Below are 22,769 nucleotides of genomic sequence, written 5' to 3'. Positions count from 1 at the left end.
CACAATTTCACCTTCATCTTTGTCAATGTCCAAACGGAGGATGTATGAATATACATACACACACAAATTAATTGCAGTTTCTAATAGTTCCTAAAACCTAGTTCACCATATACCTATCTTAACAATATTTTTAATTCATTAAATTATTCTCTCAACAATAGTTTCAATTCACTGAATTGTTCTCTCAAACTCTCCTAATCCTCAAAACCAAAGTTACATATCTCTAATAAAATAGGATCTTATCTTCATAACTTTATGTCCTAAATACTTAATACCATGGCTTAGTTTTCAGTAACTGAACACATTTTTATCAGAAATCCTTGATGTGATGATGATCTGTGATGTAGTGTCCTCAAGAGAAAATATCAAAAGCAATAATACCATAGGTTTACTTACGAGAGGTTTTAGAAGCAAGAAGAGTAACTCGAGAGCCTCCTAAGAAGCGAAAACCCATTACATTCACCTGATCATCTTCTGACTGATGAGCAAAGCCTACAAAGAAAAGAAAAAGAAAATCACCTTATATAACCACAAAGAAAATACTTAATGTTTAAAATAGGAAGTTTAGTCGACAGCAAATATTTTTTATATCACCAGTCATGCTGAAAACCCAGTTATGACTTAGAATACACAAGCTGATTTTCACGGTAATTCCCAACTGCTTAAATTTCTCCCTCACAATAACACTTTGAAATCATTTAATTTCCTTCCCTCTACTGCTTCATTCTAGGTTGGAAGCAGGAAATGCACACAATAAACCTAGAACACCTGTCACACCAGAAAGCAAGGAAACAATTACTGCCTAGTAGAGCAGTATGAAAATAAAAGCCAACTTAGAGAGATTACTGGCCAGAGATAAAAATACTTGAGTATCAAAAAAGTGAAGTACATCAAAAAAATTTAAAGGCATGATATTAAAAACAGATGATATTAAAAACAGAAAAGGCCAAATGCTCACTAATAGAGGCTTCTAGAGGATCAATTCAATATTTTAAAAATCAGACAAAGAACCGAACATTTATCCAGATGATCCTACTCAAACTGCAGCACATAGCCAATAGTAGGTAAGGGAAAAGTTCTCTGTATAGAAATAATCTAGCAAAATATTAAAGAGAGCTTGAAAGAAATATCAATTTTCAATCTCAATAAATTTAATAGATCTCAAAATTAAAAGCAGTGTTTGTTACCATACCAGAAAAGAGAGAGAGAGAGGGAGAGACAGACAGATAACATGTACTCCATGCTGAGAGTATATACTACCAATTCATGGAAGCAGTGTGACCAAAATAATCAATTCTGACTCTAATACCCTAGATGCAACTACAAGTTAACAAACAATAAAATGGACAGAGAAAATATTAAACATCACAGGGATGTAATCAGCAAAATTCAGAGTGTGGGAAACTCACAGGAAAAAAATAATCTTACTCTTTAACAAATCAACTGCAAATTAAAAAGAGAGAAGGGGAAACCTATAGAAAAAAAGATAACAAAAAATTCATATCAAAAACTGCAATAAATGAACCTCATTTGAATCCTGACTCATAAACAAATAAAAATTATAACACTGAAGACTTTCACTTCAGGCCACGATGAATAAACTCGGGCCAAATTTACCCTTCTACTTAGGACAACTAAAAATTGGGACAAAATCTATGAAATGTTTTTTGAAGACACTGGAGACAAGGAAATGAACAACAATGATCCCTCACAAAGAAAGAACAATGTGAGCCCTATGACTGCCCCAGACTACTGCCTAGAGGAAACTTCCAAGCCACCACACAGGGAGGGGAAACCGAGGTGCAACCTAACATTCTATCCAAGTTGAAGACACAGAGTTGCAAGTCTGAGAAGGATAAATATCCAAAGTTTGCAAGGCAGAGTGTCAAGAGAGGAGAGAGCTGCAAAGAGAGAAAAAAATATCTGAAGAAATAATGACCAAAATATTTGCAAATTAGATGAAAATTATAAACTACAGATCAAAAAATCTTAACAAACCCCAAGCATAAGAAAAATAAAAATAAAACAAGGGACACCTGGGTGGCTCAGATGGTTAAACATCTCACTCTTGATTTTGACTCAGGTCAAGATCTCACAGTCCTGAGAAGGAGCCCCACATCAGGTTCCATGCTCAGCAGGGCGTCTGCATGAGATTCTCTCCCTTTCCCCCGTCTCCCCAACCCCCTACCCCACTCACACAGGCTCTCTCTCTCTCAAATAAATAAATAAATCTTAAAAAAAAAGAAATAAAATTATAGATTGATATGCCTCACGAGTACATATTTAAAAATTCTAACTAAAGTTTAATAAGTTGAATCAAATAGTATATTGAAAGGATAATACATCTTTCAGTGCAATTTATCTCAAGAATGCACAATTATGCTAAAGCCCCCAAATTAATCAATGTATACACTCATGAGCATAGCATAATATACAGAGTTGTTGAATCACTATCTGTACACCTGAAACTAATGTAACACTGTGTCAACTATACTTAAAGTCAAGGGGTGCCTGGGTGGCTCAGCTGGTTAAGCATCTGCTCAAATCATGATCTCAGAATCCCATGCTGGGCTCTCTGCTCCGTGGGAAGCCTGTATCTTCTTCTGCCTCTGTCTGCCCCCCTGCTTCTGTGCATGCTCTCTTTCTCCCTCCCTCTCTCTCAAATAAATAAAATATTTAAAATAAAAGTAAAATAAAGGAAATTCTTAAATTTAAAAAATAAAGAAGATGTATCAGTGTAATCTACCTATAAACAGCCTAAAGAAGAAAATGATTTAAAATATCTCAACTGATGTAGAAAAAGCATTGGAAAAAAATCTAATATAGAACAAACTCTCAGCAAACTTGGTACAGAAGGAACTTCCTCAAATGGTATAGGACATCTACAGGCTACCTACAACTAAAACATACTTAATGGTGAAAGCCTGAATATCCACTCTGCCATTTCTATTCAACATTGTCCTAGAAGTTTTAGCTTAGATAAAAGACTAGCAAGAAACAAACAGAATCCCTCGATTGGAAAGGAAGAAGTAAAATGGTTTTCACTTGCAGGTAACATAATCTTCTGTAGAAAATCTGAATAAATGTACAAAAAGGCTAGTAGGTCCAGTAAGTAGTTTATCAATGTTGTATAATACAAGAGCAATATATAAAAACTAATTGTATTTCTATGTACAGGCATACCTCACAGATATTGTGGGTTTGGTTCCAGACCACCATAATACACCAAATATTGCAATAAAGTGTCAAATGAATTTTTTGGTTTCTCAGTGCATATGAAACTTATGTTTACCCTATTACCCTATACTACAGTCTATTAATTATGCAACATTGTATCTAAAAATACAATGTACAAACCTTAAATAAAAAATTCTTTATTGCTAAAAAGTGCTAAACATCATCGGAGCTTTCAGCAAGTTCTGAATTTTTGTTGGTGGGGGGTCTTGCCTCAATGTTGATGGCTGCTGACTGATCAGGAGGGAGGTTGCTTAAGGTTTGGAGAGTTGTGACAATTTCTTAAAATAAGGCAACATCCTTTCAAAAAAGATTTCTCTGTAGCATGTGATGCTTCTTGATAGAATTTTACCCACAGGAGAACTTTCAAAATTGGAGTCAATCCTCTCAAACCCTCCGCTGCCTTATCAACTAAGTTTATACAATATTCTAAATCCTTTGTTATTTCAACAAACCTCACAGCATCTTCACCAGGAACAGATTCCATCTCAAGAAACCATTTTCTTTCCTCCTCAAAAAGAAGAAACTTCTTATCCTTTATAACGGTCCCTTCATCATGAGATGGCAGCAATTCAGTCAGACCTGCAGGCTCCATGTCTAATTCCAGTTCTCTTGCTGTTTCCATCACATGTGCAGTTACACCCCCACTGAAGTCTTGAATCCCTTCAATCACCTGTGAGGGCTGAAATCAACTTCTTCCAAACTGCTGCTCATCTTGGTATTGGGGGTATCTTGACCTCTTTCCATGAATCACAAAGGTTCTGAAATAGTGAATTCCTTCCAGAAGGTTTTCAATTTACTTTTCCCAGATCCATCAGAGAAATCACTCTCTATTGCAGCTACAGCCTGAAGAAATGGATTTTTTTAATAATAAGACTTGAAAGTTGAAATGACTCCTTGATCGATGGCTGCAGAATGGATACTGTGTCAGCACAGACGAAAACAACATTAATCTCATTGTCTATCTCCATCAGAGCTCTTGGGTGACCAGGTGCACTGCCAATAAACAGTAATACTTTGAAAGGAATTATTTTTTTCTGAGCAAAGTAGTTCTCAACAGTGGGTTTAAAATATTAAACCATGTTGTAAATAGATGTCCTATAATCCAGGCTTTGTGTTTAATGCATAGAGAACAGGCAGAGTAGATTTAGCATAATTCTTAAGGGTCCTAGGATTTTTGGAACAGTCAGTGAACACTGGTTCAGGTGCATTAGCCCTTAGCAAGAGAGTCAGCCTGTCCTAAGAAGCTTTGAAGTCAGGCATTGACTTCTCCTCCATAGCTATGAGAGTCCTGGATGGCATCTTCTTCCAAAACAAGACTGTTACGTGTACACAGAAAATCTGTTGTTTCTTGTAGCCACCCTCATTAATTATCTTAACTAGATCTTCTGGAAAATTTGCTGCAGCTTCTACATCAGCTCTTGCTGCTTCCACTTTGTGGAGATGACTTCTTTCCTTAAACCTCATGGACCAACCACTGCTAAACCAAATTTTTCTTCTGTAGCTTCCATGCCTCTCTCAGCCTTCATACAATGGAAAAGGGTTAGAACTTGGCCCCATATTAAGCTTTGGCTTAAGGAATGTTGTAGCTGGTTTGGTGCTCTACCCAGACCACTCAAATTTTCTCCATATCATCAATAAAGGTGTTTCACTTTCTTTCATTCATGTGTTCACTGAGTAGACATTTAATTTCCTTCAAGACCTGTTCCCTCGGGGCGCCTGGGTGGCTCAATGGGTTAAAGCCTCTGCCTTTGGCTCAGGTCATGATCCCAGGTCCTGGGATCGAGCCCCGCATCGAGCCCTGCATCGGGCCCTCTGCTCCGCAGGGAGCCTGCTTCCTCCCCTCTCTCTCTCTCTGCCTCCCTCTCTGCCTACTTGTGATTTCTCTCTCTCTGTCAAATAAATGAAATCTTTAAAAAAAGGGAAAAAAAAGACCTGTCCCCTTCTATTTGCAACTTGGCTATTTGCTGCAAGAGGCCTAGCTTTTGACCTATCTCTGCTTTTGTGAGACTGCCTTTTTCCTTAAGCTTTATCATTTCTAATATTTGGTCTAGAGTGAGAGACACGTTGACTCTTTCTTTCACTTTAACCCTAAGAGGCCACTGTAGAGTTATTAATATGCCTAATTTCAATACTGTTGTGTCTCGTGAAATAGGTAGGCCTGAGGAGAGATATAGAGACAGAGGAATGGCCAGTGGAGCAGTCAGAACACACACAATATTTATCACTTAAGTTTGTCACCTTATATAGGGGTGGTTCATGATACTGCAAAACAATTACAATAGTAACATCAAAGATCACTGATCATAGATCATAACAAATATAGCAATAATAAAAATTTTCAATTACCAAAATTTGACACAGAGACATGAAGTGAACAAATACTGTTGGAAAAATGGTACCAATAGACTTGCCTGACCCAGAGTTGCCACAAACTTTCAATTTGTAAAAAACGCAGTATCTCCAAGGCACAATAATTCAAAGCACAATAAAATGAGGTTTGCCTGTACTAGAAAAGCACTACTTGAAATTGAAATAGAACAATATAATTTGCAATAACATCAAAATATATTAAATACTTAGCAATAAATCAGATAAAAGATTTGTAAGATGTGTACACTGAAAACTACAAACTCTCACTGAGAAAAATGAAATAAGCCCTAAATAAATGAAGGTCTCTACTTTCACCTTAACAAATTAGGATAAATAGAGCAAATTGTACCCTATTCAATATTGTTAAGATGTTGTTTCTCTCCAAGTTGATCAACAGACTTAATGCAATCCAAATTCTAATCAAACTCTCAGCAGGCGTTATTTTAAATTGACAAACTAATTATAAGATTCATATGAAAATGCAAGGGATATAGAATATCCAAGACAACACTGAAACTAGAGGGATGAAGCTGGGGAAATTATACTCCCTGACTTCTGGACATACATATTTATAGTAATTAGGACACTATACTATTGGTATATAGCAATACTGGAGGGCAAAGAAAACAGATCAATGGAATAAACTGAAGAGAACAGAAATACATACAGTTTTTCAGATGATTTATATAGTCCTATGATACATAGTCAGATGATTTTCAACAAAGTTGCAAAGGTGATCCAGTGTAAAAGGCTAGTTTTTTCAAAAGTAGTGTTGCACATTAGATGCCCATATGTAAAAATAAGAATTTTATCCTTATCTCACACCATAAAGAAATACCAAAATATGAAAAAAAAAAGACCTAAATGTAAATTTAGAAAACTCCTAGACAAGAACATAGGATAAAAGCTTTATACACTTGGGGTGCCTGGGTGGCTCAGTGGGATAACTGCCTTCAGCTCAGGTCGTGATCTCAGGGTCCTGGGATCAAGTCCCGCATCGGGCTCTCTGCTCAGCAGGGAGCCTGCTTCCTCCTCTCTCTCTGCCTGCCTCTCTGCCTACTTGTGATCTCTCTCTGTCAAATAAATAAATAAAATCTTTAAAAAAAAAAAGGAAAAAAAAAGCTTTATACACTTAAGGCAAAGATTCTTTAGATATAATGTTAAAATCATGATTTCTAAAAGAAAAAAAATTGATGGGCTTTATCAAAATTAAAAACTTCTGCTCTTCCAAAGACACTGTTACAAAATTAAAAGATGTGCCACAGACTTGGAGAAAATATGTGTAATTCATATAATCTGATAAATGACTAAGAAGGCAGACAAAAAAGAGTACATGCTGAATAATTCCATTTCATAAAATTCCAGAAAATGCAAACTAATCTATAGTGACATAAAACCAATCCAGTGGTTGCCTGGGAATGGGGTATAATGGATTATAAAGGGACACAAGCAAATTTTTTAGGATAGTGAATATTTTCAGCATTGTACTTGTGGAGATGGTTTCACAGGTATATACAAATATCCAAACTGATCAAACTGTATACTTTAAACATCTGTATATAAGTTATATTCCAATATTTTAAAAAATATTTTATTTATTTATTTGAGAAAGAGATAGAGAGGGAGCACATGCTATTGGGGTAGGGATAGGTGGGGGGCAGGTAGGAGCAGAGGGGGAAGGAAATGGAAGGGGAAAGAACCTCAAGCTGACTCCTCATTGAGTATGGAGCCCAACATGGGGCTCCATATCAGAACCCTGAGATCATGACCTGAGTTGAAACCAAGAGTCAGTCACTTAGCCAACCAAGCCACCCAGGTGTCCACCAATAAATTTACTTTTTTTAAAGCAAAAAATATACACTAGCGCTGTGTTTGAGAACTAAAGAACATATTAAAATGTGACAGAAGAAAATATAACTAAATATCTTATAATCTTAATAGAGGACATTCTAAGCACAACATGAAATTTGAAACTAGAAAGAAAGCAATTAATAAAATTAAATTTTACTACATAAAAATGTAAACCTTATGTATTAAAAAATAATACAAGTAGTTAATGAAAAGCACAAAATGCCTATGCTAACAATTTAGAAATGCAAATTTTAAAAAGGGATGTCATTTTTCATCTTTGTCAAAAAATTTCCAAAATCCAGCTGCTGCCCTTGTGATGAAACCGATGCTGAGCACATCACCTGATACAATTAATCTGGAGGGAGGGTTGGCATTTAAATAAAGTTTCAAATGTGCATACTCGTTAACTCAGTCATTTATCTTCAAGGAATTTCTCTAAAGAGAAACAGAAGTACCAAATAAATAAATAAATAAATACAAATAAATAAAGAAATAACTACATACCCAGAACCTTCAAACAAGGGGATGTTATGTAATCATTAAAATATAAATTTACTGACAAGGAAAATAGCCATATATTTTAGTAGCATAAAAGATTGTTACACTGGCATGCTATTTGTTATTCCATTTAAGTAAAACTTTGTGTAAAGGTACTGGTATCATGGCATACTCTGAAGGTCAGCTAATTTAACATCTATTCCCCCTTTCCCTTAGTCCATCTATATTATTTCTCAGCCTCCTTTATAGCAGAGGAAGCTACGCAGATACTATTATGGCTACTGAGACCTAAGTAGATATTTTCTAAGAATATTATAGAAACAGTCAAACTATCACTCTTTGCAGATGATATGATACTCTATGTGGAAAACCCAAAGACTCCACTCTAAATCTACTAGAACTTGTACAGGAATTCAGTAAAGTGTCAGGATATAAAATCAATGTACAGAAATCAGTTGCATTTCTTTATACCAACAACAAGACAGAAGAAAGAGAAATTAAGGGGTCCATCCCATTTACAACTGCACCCAAAACCATAAGATACTGAAGAATAAACCTAACCAACAAGGCAAAGAATCTATACTCAGAAAACTATGAAGTCCTCATGAAAGAAATTGAGGAAGACACAAAGAAATGGAAAAATGTTCCATGCTCATGGATTGGAAGAACAAATATTGTGAAAATGTCTATGCTACCTAAAGCAATCTACACATTTAATGCAATCCCTATCAAAATCCCACCCATTTTTTTCAAAGAAATAGAACAAATAATCCTAAAATTTATATGGAATCAGAAAAGACCTCGAATAGCTAAAGGAATATTGAAAAAGAAAGTCAAAGTTGGTGGCCTCACAATTCTGGACTTCAACCTCTATTACAAAGCTGTCATCATCAATACAGTATGGTACTGGCACAAAAACAGACACAGAGATCAATGGAACAGAATAGAGAGCCCAGAAATAGACCCTCAACTCTGTGGTCAACTAATCTTCGACAAAGCAGGAAGGAATGCCCACTGGAAAAAAGACAGCCTCTTCAATAAATGGTGTTGGGAAAATTGGATAGCCACATAAAGAAAAATGAAATTGGACCATTTCCTTACACCACACACGAAAATAGACTCAAAATGGATGAAGGACCTCAATGTGAGAAAGGAATCTATCAAAATCCTTGAGGAGAACACAGGCAGCAACCTCTTCGACCTCAGCCGCAGCAACTTCTTCCTAGGAACATCGCCAAAGGCAAGGGAAGCAAGGGCAAAAATGAACTATTGGGACTTCATCAAGATCAAAAGCTTTTGCACAGCAAAGGAAATAGTCAACAAAACCAAAAGACAACTGACAGAATGGGAGAAGATAATTGCAAATGACATATCAGACAAAGGGGTTGGATTCCAAAAATCTATAAAAGGCTCAGCAAACTCAACACCCAAAGAACAAATAATCCAATCAAGAAATGGGCAGCGGACATGAACAGACATTTCTGCAAAGAAGACATCCAGGTGGCCAACAGACACATGAGAAAATGCTCCATTCCACATCACTCGGCATCAGGGAAATACAAATCAAAACCACAATGAGATACCACCTCACACCAGTCAGAATGGCTAAAATTAACAAGTCAGGAAATGACAGATGCTGGCCAAGATGCAAAGAAAGGGGAACCCTCCTACACTGTTGGTAGGAATGCAAGCTGGTGCAACCACTCTGGAAAACAGCATGGAGTTTCCTCAAAAAGCTGAAAATAGAGCTACCCTGTGACACAGCGATTGCACTACTGGGTATTTACCCTAAAGATACAAATGTGATGCTCCGAAGGGGCACGTGCACCCGAGTGTTTATAGCAGCAATGTCCACAATAGCCAAACTATGGAAAGAACCTAGATGTCCACCAACAGATGAATGGATAAAGAAGATGTGGTATATATATACAATGGAATACTATGCTGCCATCAAAAGAAATGAAATCTTGTCATTTGCAACAACGTGGATGGAACTAGAGGGTATTATGTTAAGCGAAATAAGTCAATCGGCGAAAGACAACTATCATATGATCTCCCTGATATGAGGAAGTGGAGATGCAATGGGGGGGTGGGGCTTGGGGGCTAAGAAAAGAATAAATGAAACAAGATGGGATCAGGAGGGAGACAAACCATAAAAGACTCAATCTCACAAAAGAGGCTGAGGGCTGCTGGGGAGAGGGGGTCGGGAGAGGGTGGTGGGTTTATGGACATTGGGGAGGGTATGTGATATGGTGAGTGCTGTGAAATATGTAAACCTGGCGATTCACAGACTTGTACCCTTGGGGCTCATAATACATTATATGTTTATAAAAATTTTTTTAAATTTTTAAAAAGAATATTATAGAAACATGCCTTTCTGATAAAAATTATAGTCATTGTTATACCTCTTGCCTTGCAGTCAGGTATGATGACTGAATTTGAAGCAGTTTATTGTAATGTGCCAACCAACACACTAGAGAAAGCACAGTATAAAGAAAGATAAAAGCTGGGTCTTGGTAACATTCATAAACCACTATACCAGCTTCTATTGCCACTTCTGGGCCTCACTTTTGGGGGAGGCTGAATAATATTTTATATATATATATATATATACACACACACACACGTGTGTATATATATGTATACACACACATATGTATACACACACATACACTATATATATATATATATATAGTGAATATATATAGTATAAATGTTACTTAGTGCTTAAATAACATTCAGCAAAAGCACCCCAGATGGTTATTTATTACATACATAAGTAAATATAAAGCCATTAAGCATATTAAAGCTTTTTATAATTACAATATTCTCTAAAGGCAAGAATTTGGGGTACTAGATACCTCCATTCAAATACTGTTGACAGTGTTACCTGATAGGGCTATTCTTATCCTTTGTCTGACTCTTTAATTCCACTTTAATTTTTTTTTAAGATTTTATTTATTTATTTGACAGAGAGAGACACAGTGAGAGAGAGAACACAAGCAGGGGGAGTGGGAGAGGGAGAAGCAAACTCCCCTCAGAACAGGGAGCCCAATGCAGGGCCAGATCCCAGGACCCTGGGATAATGACCTGAGCTGAATGCAGACGCTTAACAACTGACCCACCCAGGTGCCCCTATAATTCCACTTTTAGATATTGATCAAAGAATTAATAATAAATTTGGAAGAGTATTGCTATAATATATTTACAATATTAATAAACTGAAAACAACATGTATGTCAGAAACATAATGCTGGTCAAATGATTTTATAGTATGGATTTATGACAGAATATTATGCAATTCTTAAAATCAAGTAATAAAAATATCTAATTATATAGAAAAATACTTCACAGCATTATGCAAAGTAAAATCCTTGAGGGGTAATGAAAAATGTTTTGTAAAGATTAGGCAAGTGTCATGAAACATGAGTAGATATTGCTGGATGGTGGAATTACCAGTAATTTCTGTTTTCCTCCTTTGGCTGTCCATTTCTAAATTTCACATTTCTTTTGTAATAAGAAAAATGAAAGTTATTTTAATATACCTCTATTTGTTCAAAGAACCAAAATAAAAAAAATAGGGAAAGATGCAGAATAAAGCTAGTTTTTTTTTCTCTATGAAGCTCATTAATTTATTTCAGCTAAAAAACAGATTCACAACAGCAACTTTATCTGACACCAACAAAGAAAGTTTTATACCAAGCGTGAAAAGCACTCTCTAAAAGTGAAAAAGTAACAAGAGTACTTATTTTAAATAATTACAGGATTTCATCATGCCTCCAATATGAATGCACACCCCAAAACTCCAAAAGAGAACATGCTGAATCATATACACTGGATCTGGGGGGAAATTTTTTTAGTTTGTCATTGAGTCCCATTTCTAGAGTGATTAAAAAGCAAATATATACCAATAAGCCTAAGATAACCTGCGACATAAAAACAACTGAGCCCAAAATCAGGAGGAAAATGGATGAGTTATCTGAGCTTTCCTTAGTTCTTCTTGTGTAATCCATAACTTACAAAGACTACCTCTCAGGCCAAAAGCATCTATTCAATTTCTTTTTTTTTTTTTAATTTTATTTATTTATTTGACAGAGATCACAAGTAGGCAGAGAGGCAGGCAGAGAGAGAGAGAGGAGGAAGCAGGCTCCCTGCTGAGCAGAGAGCCCAATGTGAGGCTCAATCCCAGGACCCTGGGATCATGACCTGAGCCGAAGGCAGAGGCTTTAACCCACTGAGCCACCCAGGCGCCCCATCTATTCAATTTCTGTTGTTTTTTTCCACCTATAATGACCATCCACTCAGAAGCCATAGTCTTAGACATTTTTCAAAGGCACCAATAAATTCAGTATGCAGCATGCAACTTCCAACTCTATTCCCAGGACAGTAGAGAAGACCCAAGGAACTAATACATTTGTAAAAGATGTAAGGATAATGACTTTCCACCTTTTTTATAAGAAAATTGAGAAGAAAGAGAAGGGACGGGAAAAGGAAAAAGAAACCAAACAGTATAAAACTATTTGCTAACAAAGTGTGTGGGTGTCTGTCAGTGTGTATCTGTGTGTATGTGCAAATTCAGTTACAACTATAGAATAGATTAATTGTAATAAAGATAATTAATTTTGGAGATTTTTCATTGAGTTAGATATAAATAAGCTTTTTAAATATTTCAAATCAATGAAAAATAAATTGTAAGTACTTTAAGTAGTAACACAAAAGTTGACTTACCATAAATTTCTAAACCTTGTGGAAAATACTCTTTGTATTCTAAATCCTACCCACTAATGCCAGGGTGAGGATGCATATTATAGTCAACAGTGCAAATTTTTTTTAATAAGGGATTTGAAAAGGTTAATTTAATTCCCAGATCTTTTTTTAATTCCATCCCATCACCAGGAAACTTAATAGATGCTACACCTTAGAAAACCTGGTTAGTAAAGATGTTTTATCCAATCAGCACTTCTCTCTTTTCTAAGCTACTCAGAAAGAAAAAACTGACACCTGAGAAAGTCACACCTTCACAAATTACCCCAAATTCACTGTGATAGTCAAGCCTTATATATGAAGCCCCTTTCAAAGGATCAGAGCCAGAGAATTGAACAATCACCCCATCCAGCTGCTGGAGAAAGCAAAACCACAAAGAGCATCTACTTATGAGATTACTTTTTAGGGACACAGAATATACTTTAAAAAGGTACACGGACAAAAACTTACAATAAAGATGAAAAACAAATATCTACATTCCACGCCAAAAAATTCTACAGTCTAAAAAGAAACATTTGATGTTTTCACTTCTGAATACTGAAGCAAAATAATGATTATAATAATTTTAATCAAACTTAAAAGGTATACCTTATTACCTTGTTGATATACGCTATTTGCCTTTGAACATGCAAACAAGAGAGAAAAATCTTTGAAGCATTTCTATACTCTGACTTAACAATTATCTGATAATTACCCTATCATTACCTGCTGATGAAGGATTCCATTCTGAATTCTTAACATTTCTGATGTTACAGGCATGTTACTTCAAAAGTCCTACCTGGAAAGAGACTGAGAAGACTAACTGGAGATTTGTTGGTATCAATAGTTAGTTTGTGGCTTGCAGTTTTTGAAGGCTGACCTGGTAGACAGATTAATTTCAGGGGAAGTCTAAATTTACATTGGATAACCCGAGGAATGCCTGAAATAAAAAGAGAAATGCAGATTCATAGACCTGACAGAAAATTTGACCCAAAAAATTTGAACTATATTAATAGTTTGAATAAAAACATATCTTATTTTAAAATTTTGCTCCATTTCATTTAGCATAACTGAAAAAGCTATAAAGTATTATCATAATACATATTTTATATTATTGTCAAAAAGCTCAAGACAAAAATAAAATCCTAAAAAAGAGTGTAGGCATCAGGTATGCCTTTAATATAATAGCATACTTTAAAAATCATCACAGTTGAACATTATACAAAACAGTACATTTACTCAGACAGGCAGACAAACGGTAAGAGACTCTTAATCATAGGAAACAGACTGAGGGTTGCTGGAGGGAAAGGGGCTGGTGATATAATGAGCAGTGGGTCCTACATAAGACTGATGAATCACTGAACTCTTTACCTCTGAAACTAATAATACAGTATATGTTAATTAATTGAATTCAAATTTAAAAATTTAAAAGAATGTTTAAAAAAAGTATATTTAATTTTATATTCAATTACTGAACCTTCTTTAAACTAAGACCTTCAAAGCTATAGCCCTAATCCAAGGCTATCAGCTAAAATGAGCAAGTATATATATATATATATATATATGAAATCTGTATCAGGAAGATACTATATGACTTTATCTAATATTTTTTCTACCACCAAAAATTTAAATCTTTAGCTATTTTTACTTATTAAAGATTTAAATTACAATTAAAAATCCACAATAAATTATAAGCATGAAGGAAGAATTTGCTCTACTGTAGTTCCACTGAAGTTCATGTTATTTTACACATTAATATTAAGAATATTACTTTCATATGAATTAAATTTTTCTCCATCCATTTAACTTTACATATCACAGTTAAGTGACATTTCAAAAGTATTACATGGTCATTCAACTGAATTTTTCAGTACCTTTATAGGCATATTGAAATATGTAATTAAATAAATAACAATGAAGAGTTTTATGTCAAAATTTAAAGTTTTTAAGATTGTTCCTTTCAATATTTTTACTGAGAATGAAATTGAAACCAAAGCAAATTGGGTTCTCTACTTAAAATCTAGCAAAGCAATTCTACAACTTCAGTATTCTCTCTTTGTATTCTAGGATTCCACCTTTGATTGGATAAGATAAAAGGTAATATACTGAAACCTCTATCTTAGTATACTGCTGTAGAGAAATGAAAAACTTAAAATTCGCCCTACTCTACTTGATGCATCCACACATTAATTCCTTTATCTCTTTAAAATGGAGTCAGTGAGCAGCTTAAAAATAGCAAAAGCAGAAGCAGTTAAAGCTTAGGGACATGATCCCAAAGCAGGATCCCCAGAATTAGCGACATACTCTGTTAATGCCAGTTGGAGTTGTGAGCTTGCTTGACATCCAAGCTGGGAGTACACTTTCCAGCACTACTTATTCACAAGGATTGTGAGAGATCATCAACAATGGCAAGCATACTGATATATGAGGTCAATTAAATACTTTTTCAGAGCATGTGGAGCATATTTGTGATTCTCTTCAACATAATCTATTATCCATTAAATTTTACATAGCTCATTTTTTTGCTCATAACCAACAGATGTTAAATTCACTTCTCCTGGAATCCTAGATGCAAATTATAACTGATGTCTCTTCAGAAAAGCTCCCAAGGCATTATTTCCTGACTTTCTGTGAGGTTTTAGAGGCATGTGTATTTGTACTTTATAATGATGAAATGTTTTGACTCGAAATATTATGGTAACATGATCTAAGCTACTGCTCAAACCACAACTATCAGTATCACCATAAGAAATATTACAAAACATTTTTCCCAATTTTATATATCCCATATATCCCCAAATTATGGAAATATACCTATTAATATGTTTCCTCTATAATATATAAATTACAGCCTTGATTAAGAGATGCAGTCTGGAAAGAACAAGGACACTAAAACCTATTTCCATTTCCTTTATCTTTAATGAATGTAGTAATGGAAAAAAATCCTTCAACTTTTGACAATTCTGTATATGTATGAAGAGAAGCTACTTTTCTATATATTTCACCCAAAAGCTGAGTTAAGTGTTCAAACAAAATTTGACTATAAATGTTCTTCTAAAACTATACTACTAAAACTGTGGTTCTACTTTACTTGGATCAGATAGGTAGTACTTGAATTGGTGGTAAAAAAAAATTAATCACAATGCATAACACTGGCCTTACATTACTGATTCTATATATTGAAGATTATTACCCTAAATCTCCAAGAACCTAGAGCTAAAGAAACTGGCTGTATATATATGTTTTCAGAAATTGAAACAAATGGCTTGCAAGCACTAATGAACCCAAGAAGGGAAATACATTATAACTCAATTCACAACTCGGGTCAGTTAATGACAATATCATACACTAGGGCAATGGTCTACAATTGCTAAGATTTGTAGAAACCCTCCAGAATTTCTTTTCTACCCAAGAATTGTAAACCTGTTCCATAGGACATTTGGAAAACATTTTTTTGAAAAATGATGATACTCCTACTTAATAAAATGATTATGGCTATTCTTTAAATGCTGGCAGCTTGAAAAGTTTTACCTTGCGGGGGCGGGGGCGTGGATATGAAATCTTTTAGAAACCAGTTTAAGGAAATCACCTTTAAAAAGAAAAATTGCAATGCCAGTATTTAACACCACTTCCCCTTAAATTTAAACCCCAGTCTTTTAAAATATAATCTCCAGTATTCAGACATGGGGTTTTTATCAGGGGCATATTTCTATTGAACTTCAATTTTTTTAAAAAACCTTAAATGTAAGTTTGGCTACCAACTTACTCTTCAGGCTGTGAATGCATCTAAGAACCTGAAGCCAGACATATAGAGATATGTTTGAATGCATGCATGTATGTACCTATATTAAGGAAGGAAAGAATTACATGTATTTAAAGACTTTACAAATTTGCTATTAGAATAGCTTTCAATTTAGCTGAAAGTCTAATTGGTTGTAACTTTGCCTACCATCAGTGATATTTTCTCTATGTAGTTGGCAAAACAGTCCCTGTATCTAGCTTATTCAAATAACTCTGAGTGTTATGCTAAGAAAAAAAAAAAGGTCATTTATAATACTCAAATATTGGCCTACTTGTTCATCAGACTGACTTCATTCTACAGTTTTTTACCAAATATAATCACCTTTCCTTCAGACACTTCCCTTTCTAGCCTGACAGAGGAAATGGATGGTCGCAACTACTCTGGTGCAATTAATCACAAAATTATTTAACACTTAGAGAGAAAATTCACATCAAAACCACTCTTGACAGAACAATTTCTTCAGGAAAAGAATTCTTATTATACCTGGCACACCCAAGAGCCCATTATCACTGTCAAGAGAGAAGCCAAAATGTGCTTTGGGGGGGGGAAGGAAAAAAGAACATATATACCAGAGTAGAATAACTATATATATTACACATCTATATAATGCCTTCAGGACTCTTTCCAGGGGCCTGCTAGAGTCATTTCATTTTGAAAACAAGGAACCCCAAAGCAGTAGCAATGTCTGGGAGCCAGAACTTCCTTGATCCCTTCCTGTTATGTCTGGCTACATACTGTGCCCCATCTGCAGTCATGTTTTACACTGCCCATGTCATGTAACTTTAATGCAGACATAATGGAGACTAACTCTTATGGGACAACATAAAACCTCCTTTGCTTCTCTTTTTCCACATGTAAAAGCAGAACTGCTTATCTGCAAAGAGCCTGAACAGATCAGGCCAATAAAATGGACCAGTCTTTGAAATTTGAAGCCTTGTGTCTAAGTTAAGATCTAAGTAGCAACATATTATTTAATTCTGCCAAGTAGGTGAAGCTGAATATTGCAATCCTACTCTCTAAAGCTTAATTATAATTTTAAAATATATCATAAGAGATTATTAACTTTGTATTGAAATACTAAAATTTCCATGTATTGGGATATTTTTCTCATGGTTTGGGCTGAATTTACAGTAAGAGAGAATAAATTCCTTCCCATAATAACCTTTACTAATTTTTTAAAGACAAAATAAATCATTTAAATAATATGGTATTTTATAAAAGTTAGTATAAAATCTTACCAGCTTAAAAAAAAAAATCTTACCAGCTAAATTCAATCTTGCCAAGTAAAATGTAAATATTCATTGTTAATAATCAGTTATTTTTAATAACCCAAATCCTAATTTGAGAAGTATACTTCATGTTATTAAGCTAAACACTTATCCTATAAAATGTTTCTCATATAAATATATTTTCACCTCCCAGACACAATGCAACTCAGGTTGTTGGCATTACCAAGACTGTATGAGTATATTACTGCCATCATTTTTTAAGTATTTATTATTAATATTATCTAATATTTATCTGAAAATATAATAAACTGAAACCACCACATTAAGTCTGTGTCTAGAAAGAAAAATAATCAAAGTAGGATAACTAAGTGCCTGTCATTTACCCTGACATCACACAATTCAAAGATGAGTACTTGAACCCCGCTTCCAAAGAGCCCAAAATCTACTAGGAAAACAAAAGGAACAAAGGTAATGAAATTTATATTATGACAGGTATTGCAGTAGATTCATAAATAAAGATTTCTTTAAAAATATTAAAGATAAACCAGTAATAATCAACTGGTAATAATAATCAACATATAATTATCAACAATAATAAAGATAAACCCAGGTAATTTCAAGGGGTCATAACCTTGATGACATTGTCCCACAAGTTCTAAACAAGATAAGAAATAGGCACATAGAATAAGTGCTCATGGTACTCTGATCAGAGAGAACAGTGGATCTATTTGGACATACAGAAAACAGACAACAGATATAGAGAAAACAGACAATTTGTATATCTCAAAAGATATGTGCATCAGTACAGGTAGTATATAATGTCTGTGCTGATATTAATGACACTAACATTGATAACTTGGTTATGGTAGTGCTACCAAATCACTCTTTTTTTTTAAGATTTTATTTATTCATTTGACAGACAGAGATCACAAGTAGGCAGAGAGGCAGGCAGAGAGAGAGGGGAAGCAGGTTCCCCACTGAGCAGAGGGCCCATTGTGGGACTCCATCTCAGGACCCTGGGATCATGACCCAAGCTGAAGGCAGAGGCTTTAACCCACTAAGCCATCCAAGTGCCCCCCAAATCACTCTTGTAGAGACACTGTTTTCTCCTTGTAATTAAAAAGTAATCCATTAGGTAATGTTTTGAATATTCTATTACTTCAATGAGTTTAGTGTCCATTGATGAATCTTAACTGAACTAATTATTACATAGGTTTTGCAAAATAATGATTCTCTAATTCTAGCACCCATTCTCCATTTATTAGTTGACCTTCTTTTGTAGAGTTTTCCCTCTATACATGCCTTTATTTCATCACTGTACTCATAGATTCTATTTCTGTCGTCAATATATTATAATAATTACATTACAATTTTTTTTAAGATTTATTTATTTATTTATTTGACAGAGAGAGATCACAAGTAGGCAGAAAGGCAGGCAGAGAGAGAGAGAGAGGAGGAAGCAGACTCCCTGCCGAGCAGAGAGCCCGATGCGGGACTCGATCCCAGGACCCTGAGATCATGACCTGAGCCGAAGGCAGCGGCTTAGCCCACTGAGCCACCCAGGTGCCCATAATTACATTACGATTTTGATGCTCTAAGTGTCCCATATGAATCACTGTGATATACTGTGATCATTTCTTGACTACTTTTTTGCTTTCTGACTCAACAATATAGGACAGGCTCTCTTATTTTCCCTTCTCCAGACCTGGACAGCCCTTTCTCGAAGAACCCTGATCCCTTTGTCTAGATATGGTACTCAGATATGAAAATCTGTGCATTAGAGGTGCTCACAACTATTGAGCCGAGGCTTGAATAGGTCTCTGCCCCATCTCCATAGCCTCTACTCCACTCTACTGCAATAACCTCCAACTGAGCTTCTGACAGGCAATTTGGCTGTCTTTCAAAACCAGTTCTTCACACTGCAGTCAGAGTGATCTTTCCACAATACATTTCTATTCCTCTCCTTTCCAGGGCAAAAGCATGTGTACGCATGTTCATATCCATGCACTTTTTGACATACTTAAAACCATTTAGTGGCTGCCCCTTGGTCACAGAACAAACATCAAAATCACTAGCATAACCAAAAAGACCGAATAATCAAAAGACTTAAAAAGTGCCTATTCTTTCTCTATACCCTAGTTACATTTTGACTGCTTTACTCCAGCCTTCAATTTAAAAAAAGATAGCAAGAAAGAAAAAGAAAACAATTAGAATTCAGTGACAAACACCATTTTTCCCTTATTCTTTATTTATCTTAAGTAAAATAAGATAGCAGGCCATAAGAGTAAATCACCCAAACTTCCAGATATAAGTGGTCAATGACACTTCTGATTTTTTTTTTCCAAAACAGTCATGGAGCTTCATTCTTTTTCATGACTCTAAAACAACTAATAATGAATGGCAAGTCTCTATGAGAGGAAACATTTATGATCCTCTCCATAGCCACATGAAGGCACTGAATCATCCTAAAGAAGTGTCTGTGGTTAAAACAGCAGTCTGTAAAAATAGTTCATTCGTGGTATAATACTAGTTCAATTCACAGACCAAATTTCCAATTCTGAGATTCATTTTGTCCTAAATCATCATTTCACTTACCATCAGGATTTCGATCTATCCATCAGAGGTAATGCGAAAAAGGATAGGAGAGAAAGAATGCAACAAATTATTTGAGGTAAAATTACAATACAAATTTAATATACACCTGTTTAAAAATATAAACTAAAATTTTCAAGAGTCTCTCAGATGATTTAAATGGCCCCCAACAAAAATAAGTCAATTTACAACTAAAGAGTATAACATGAATAAGTGAAATCTAACAATATATTTGCCATTCATTCTCAGAAGTTCATGACAGTGTGTTATTCCAGTGTAAATATGGCAATAAATAAATAAATAAATAAAAAGAGGTAAGGTATATAATCTAGACCAAGAACAGACCAGACTCAGTATAAATGACATCAAGAGGATTAAATGAATTGTTGGGGAAAAAATTTGAGTGCAAGGCCAAATACCCAGTATTTTCAGTTACTCTCATTTATATTATAATGTCTTTTTGACATTTTGTCAAAAATAATGTCTTTTTGGCTTGTCGTGGTATTCCTTTACTTTTATAGATATTTTTTACATTTTAATTTCTAATTGACTTTCAACTAATTAACATTATGTCCTTTGGTTTAGCAACAATATATAATCTTTTAAGTTCTGTATTTAGAAAAGCATAATAGTTAAAAATGGCATGTGTAACCATAAGATCACAGACTGGTTTTACAACTTCGTAATGTATTTTTAAAACATTTGCCCACTTGCTACATAATCCATTTCTCTATGTATTATAGAGGGCACAGCTTGCATGGAGCACTGGGTGTGGTGAAAAAATAATGAATACTGTTTTTCTGAAAATAAATAAATTGGGAAAAAAAATTCATATTCAACCAGTGTTACCCCTTTCCCTGAAAACAAGTGAAATGCTTAGTTGAATTAAGGCATAAACACCTACCACACATATTTGAAATGTAACAAGGATAAAATGTATAAAATTCCCTTTGATTACGGAGACACTCAATGATAAATGATCTAGAGATTTTAGTTAAATATTTCTTTTTTATCTCACAACTCAAAATTAAAATAACATTAAAACTACCAATGTTCTTTTCAGAAATATCCAATTAAAAATGTCTATCACTCTTTGATGCCTTATGGAAATTTTGTATTTCTTTCTGAAGCCAGCTTTCTCAAAGTCATTTAAACATAAAATATTTACATTAACACAAATTTTAATTTACCACAAATTTACCACAAATAATTTAATTGAATAATTTTATAATTATTATAAATTTTAAAAATTTTAAAAATTAATAATTTTAATAATCTAAATAAAATCTAAATAAATTATCAAAATGGTCAATTCTGGCTAATAATGAATTTTTAACAACCTAATGCAAAATAATGTACAAAGCAGAAGAAATAGATTTTGAAAATATGTATTAAAGTTGTAAAATCATCTCAGAGTATAGAGTTGTCAATGCATAAGCCAGAAAATTTACTTAGACAAAATTAAAACTATAATTATTAAAAAACATTGCTAAAACATTAAAAAGATTATCCACCATGACCAGGTGGGATTCATCCCTGGGTTACAAGGATGGTTCAACATTTGCAAATCAATCAATGTGATAGAGCAAATCAATAAGAAAAGAGAGAAGAACCACATGGTCCTCTCAATTGATGCAGAAAAAGCATTTGACAAAATCCAGCATCTGTTCCTGATTAAAATGCTTCAAAGAATAGGGATAGAGGGAACATTCCTCAACTTCATAAAAATCTATCTATGAAAAACCCACAGCAAATATCATCCTCAATGGGAAAAAGCTGACAGCCTTCCCGTTGAGATCAGGAACGCGATAAGGATGCCCACTCTCACCACTCTTGTTCAACATAGTATTAGAAGTCCTAGCAACAGCAATCAGACAACAAAGAGAAATAAAAGGTATCCAAATTGGCAATGAAGAAGTCAAACTCTCTCTCTTCGCAGATAACATGATACTTTATATGGAAAACCCAAAAGACTCCACCCCAAACTACTAGAACTCATACAGCAATTCAGTAATGTGGCAGGATACAAAGTCAATGTACAGAAATAAGTTGCTTTCTTATACACTAATAATGAAAATACAGAAAGGGAAATTAGAGAATCGATTCCATTTACTATAGCACAAGAACCATAAGATACCTGGGAATAAACCTAACCAAAGAGGTAAAGGATCTGTACTCGAGGAACTACAGAACTCATGAAAGAAATTGAAGAAGACACAAAAAGATGGAAGACCATTCCATGCTCTTGGATTGGAAGAATAAACATTGTCAAAATGTCTATACTGCCTAGAGCAATCTATACTTTTATGCCATTCCAATCAAAATTCTACCGGTATTTTTCAAGGAGCTGGAGCAAATAATCCTGAAATTTGTATGGAATCATAAGAGACCCTGAATTGCTAAGGAAATGTTGAAAAAGAAAAACAAAACTGGGGGCATCATGTTAC

General features: G+C 34.5%; 1 protein-coding gene across 3 annotated transcripts in view; it reads right to left on the bottom strand.

Moving 5' to 3' along the window:
• Positions 1-22,769, bottom strand: part of BBS9 (Bardet-Biedl syndrome 9) — a 461,843-nt gene that overhangs the window by 238,458 nt on the left and 200,616 nt on the right. For all 3 annotated transcript variants that reach the window (XR_006384294.1, XM_044246344.1, XM_044246345.1), the window contains 3 exons: positions 20,326-20,340; positions 13,499-13,639; positions 397-492 (listed from right to left, as the gene is read on the bottom strand). Coding sequence is in view for 2 of the 3 variants with exons in the window: in XM_044246344.1 (XP_044102279.1) it covers positions 397-492; positions 13,499-13,639; positions 20,326-20,340 (252 nt within the window). In the remaining variant the exon portion in view is untranslated. The remainder of the gene's footprint in view (positions 1-396; positions 493-13,498; positions 13,640-20,325; positions 20,341-22,769) is intronic.

This window comes from Neovison vison, chromosome 4, assembly GCF_020171115.1.
Source record: "Neovison vison isolate M4711 chromosome 4, ASM_NN_V1, whole genome shotgun sequence".
In the NCBI taxonomy this organism is placed as follows: domain Eukaryota; kingdom Metazoa; phylum Chordata; class Mammalia; order Carnivora; family Mustelidae; genus Neogale; species Neogale vison.
This window is presented reverse-complemented; position numbering and strand designations above follow the sequence as displayed.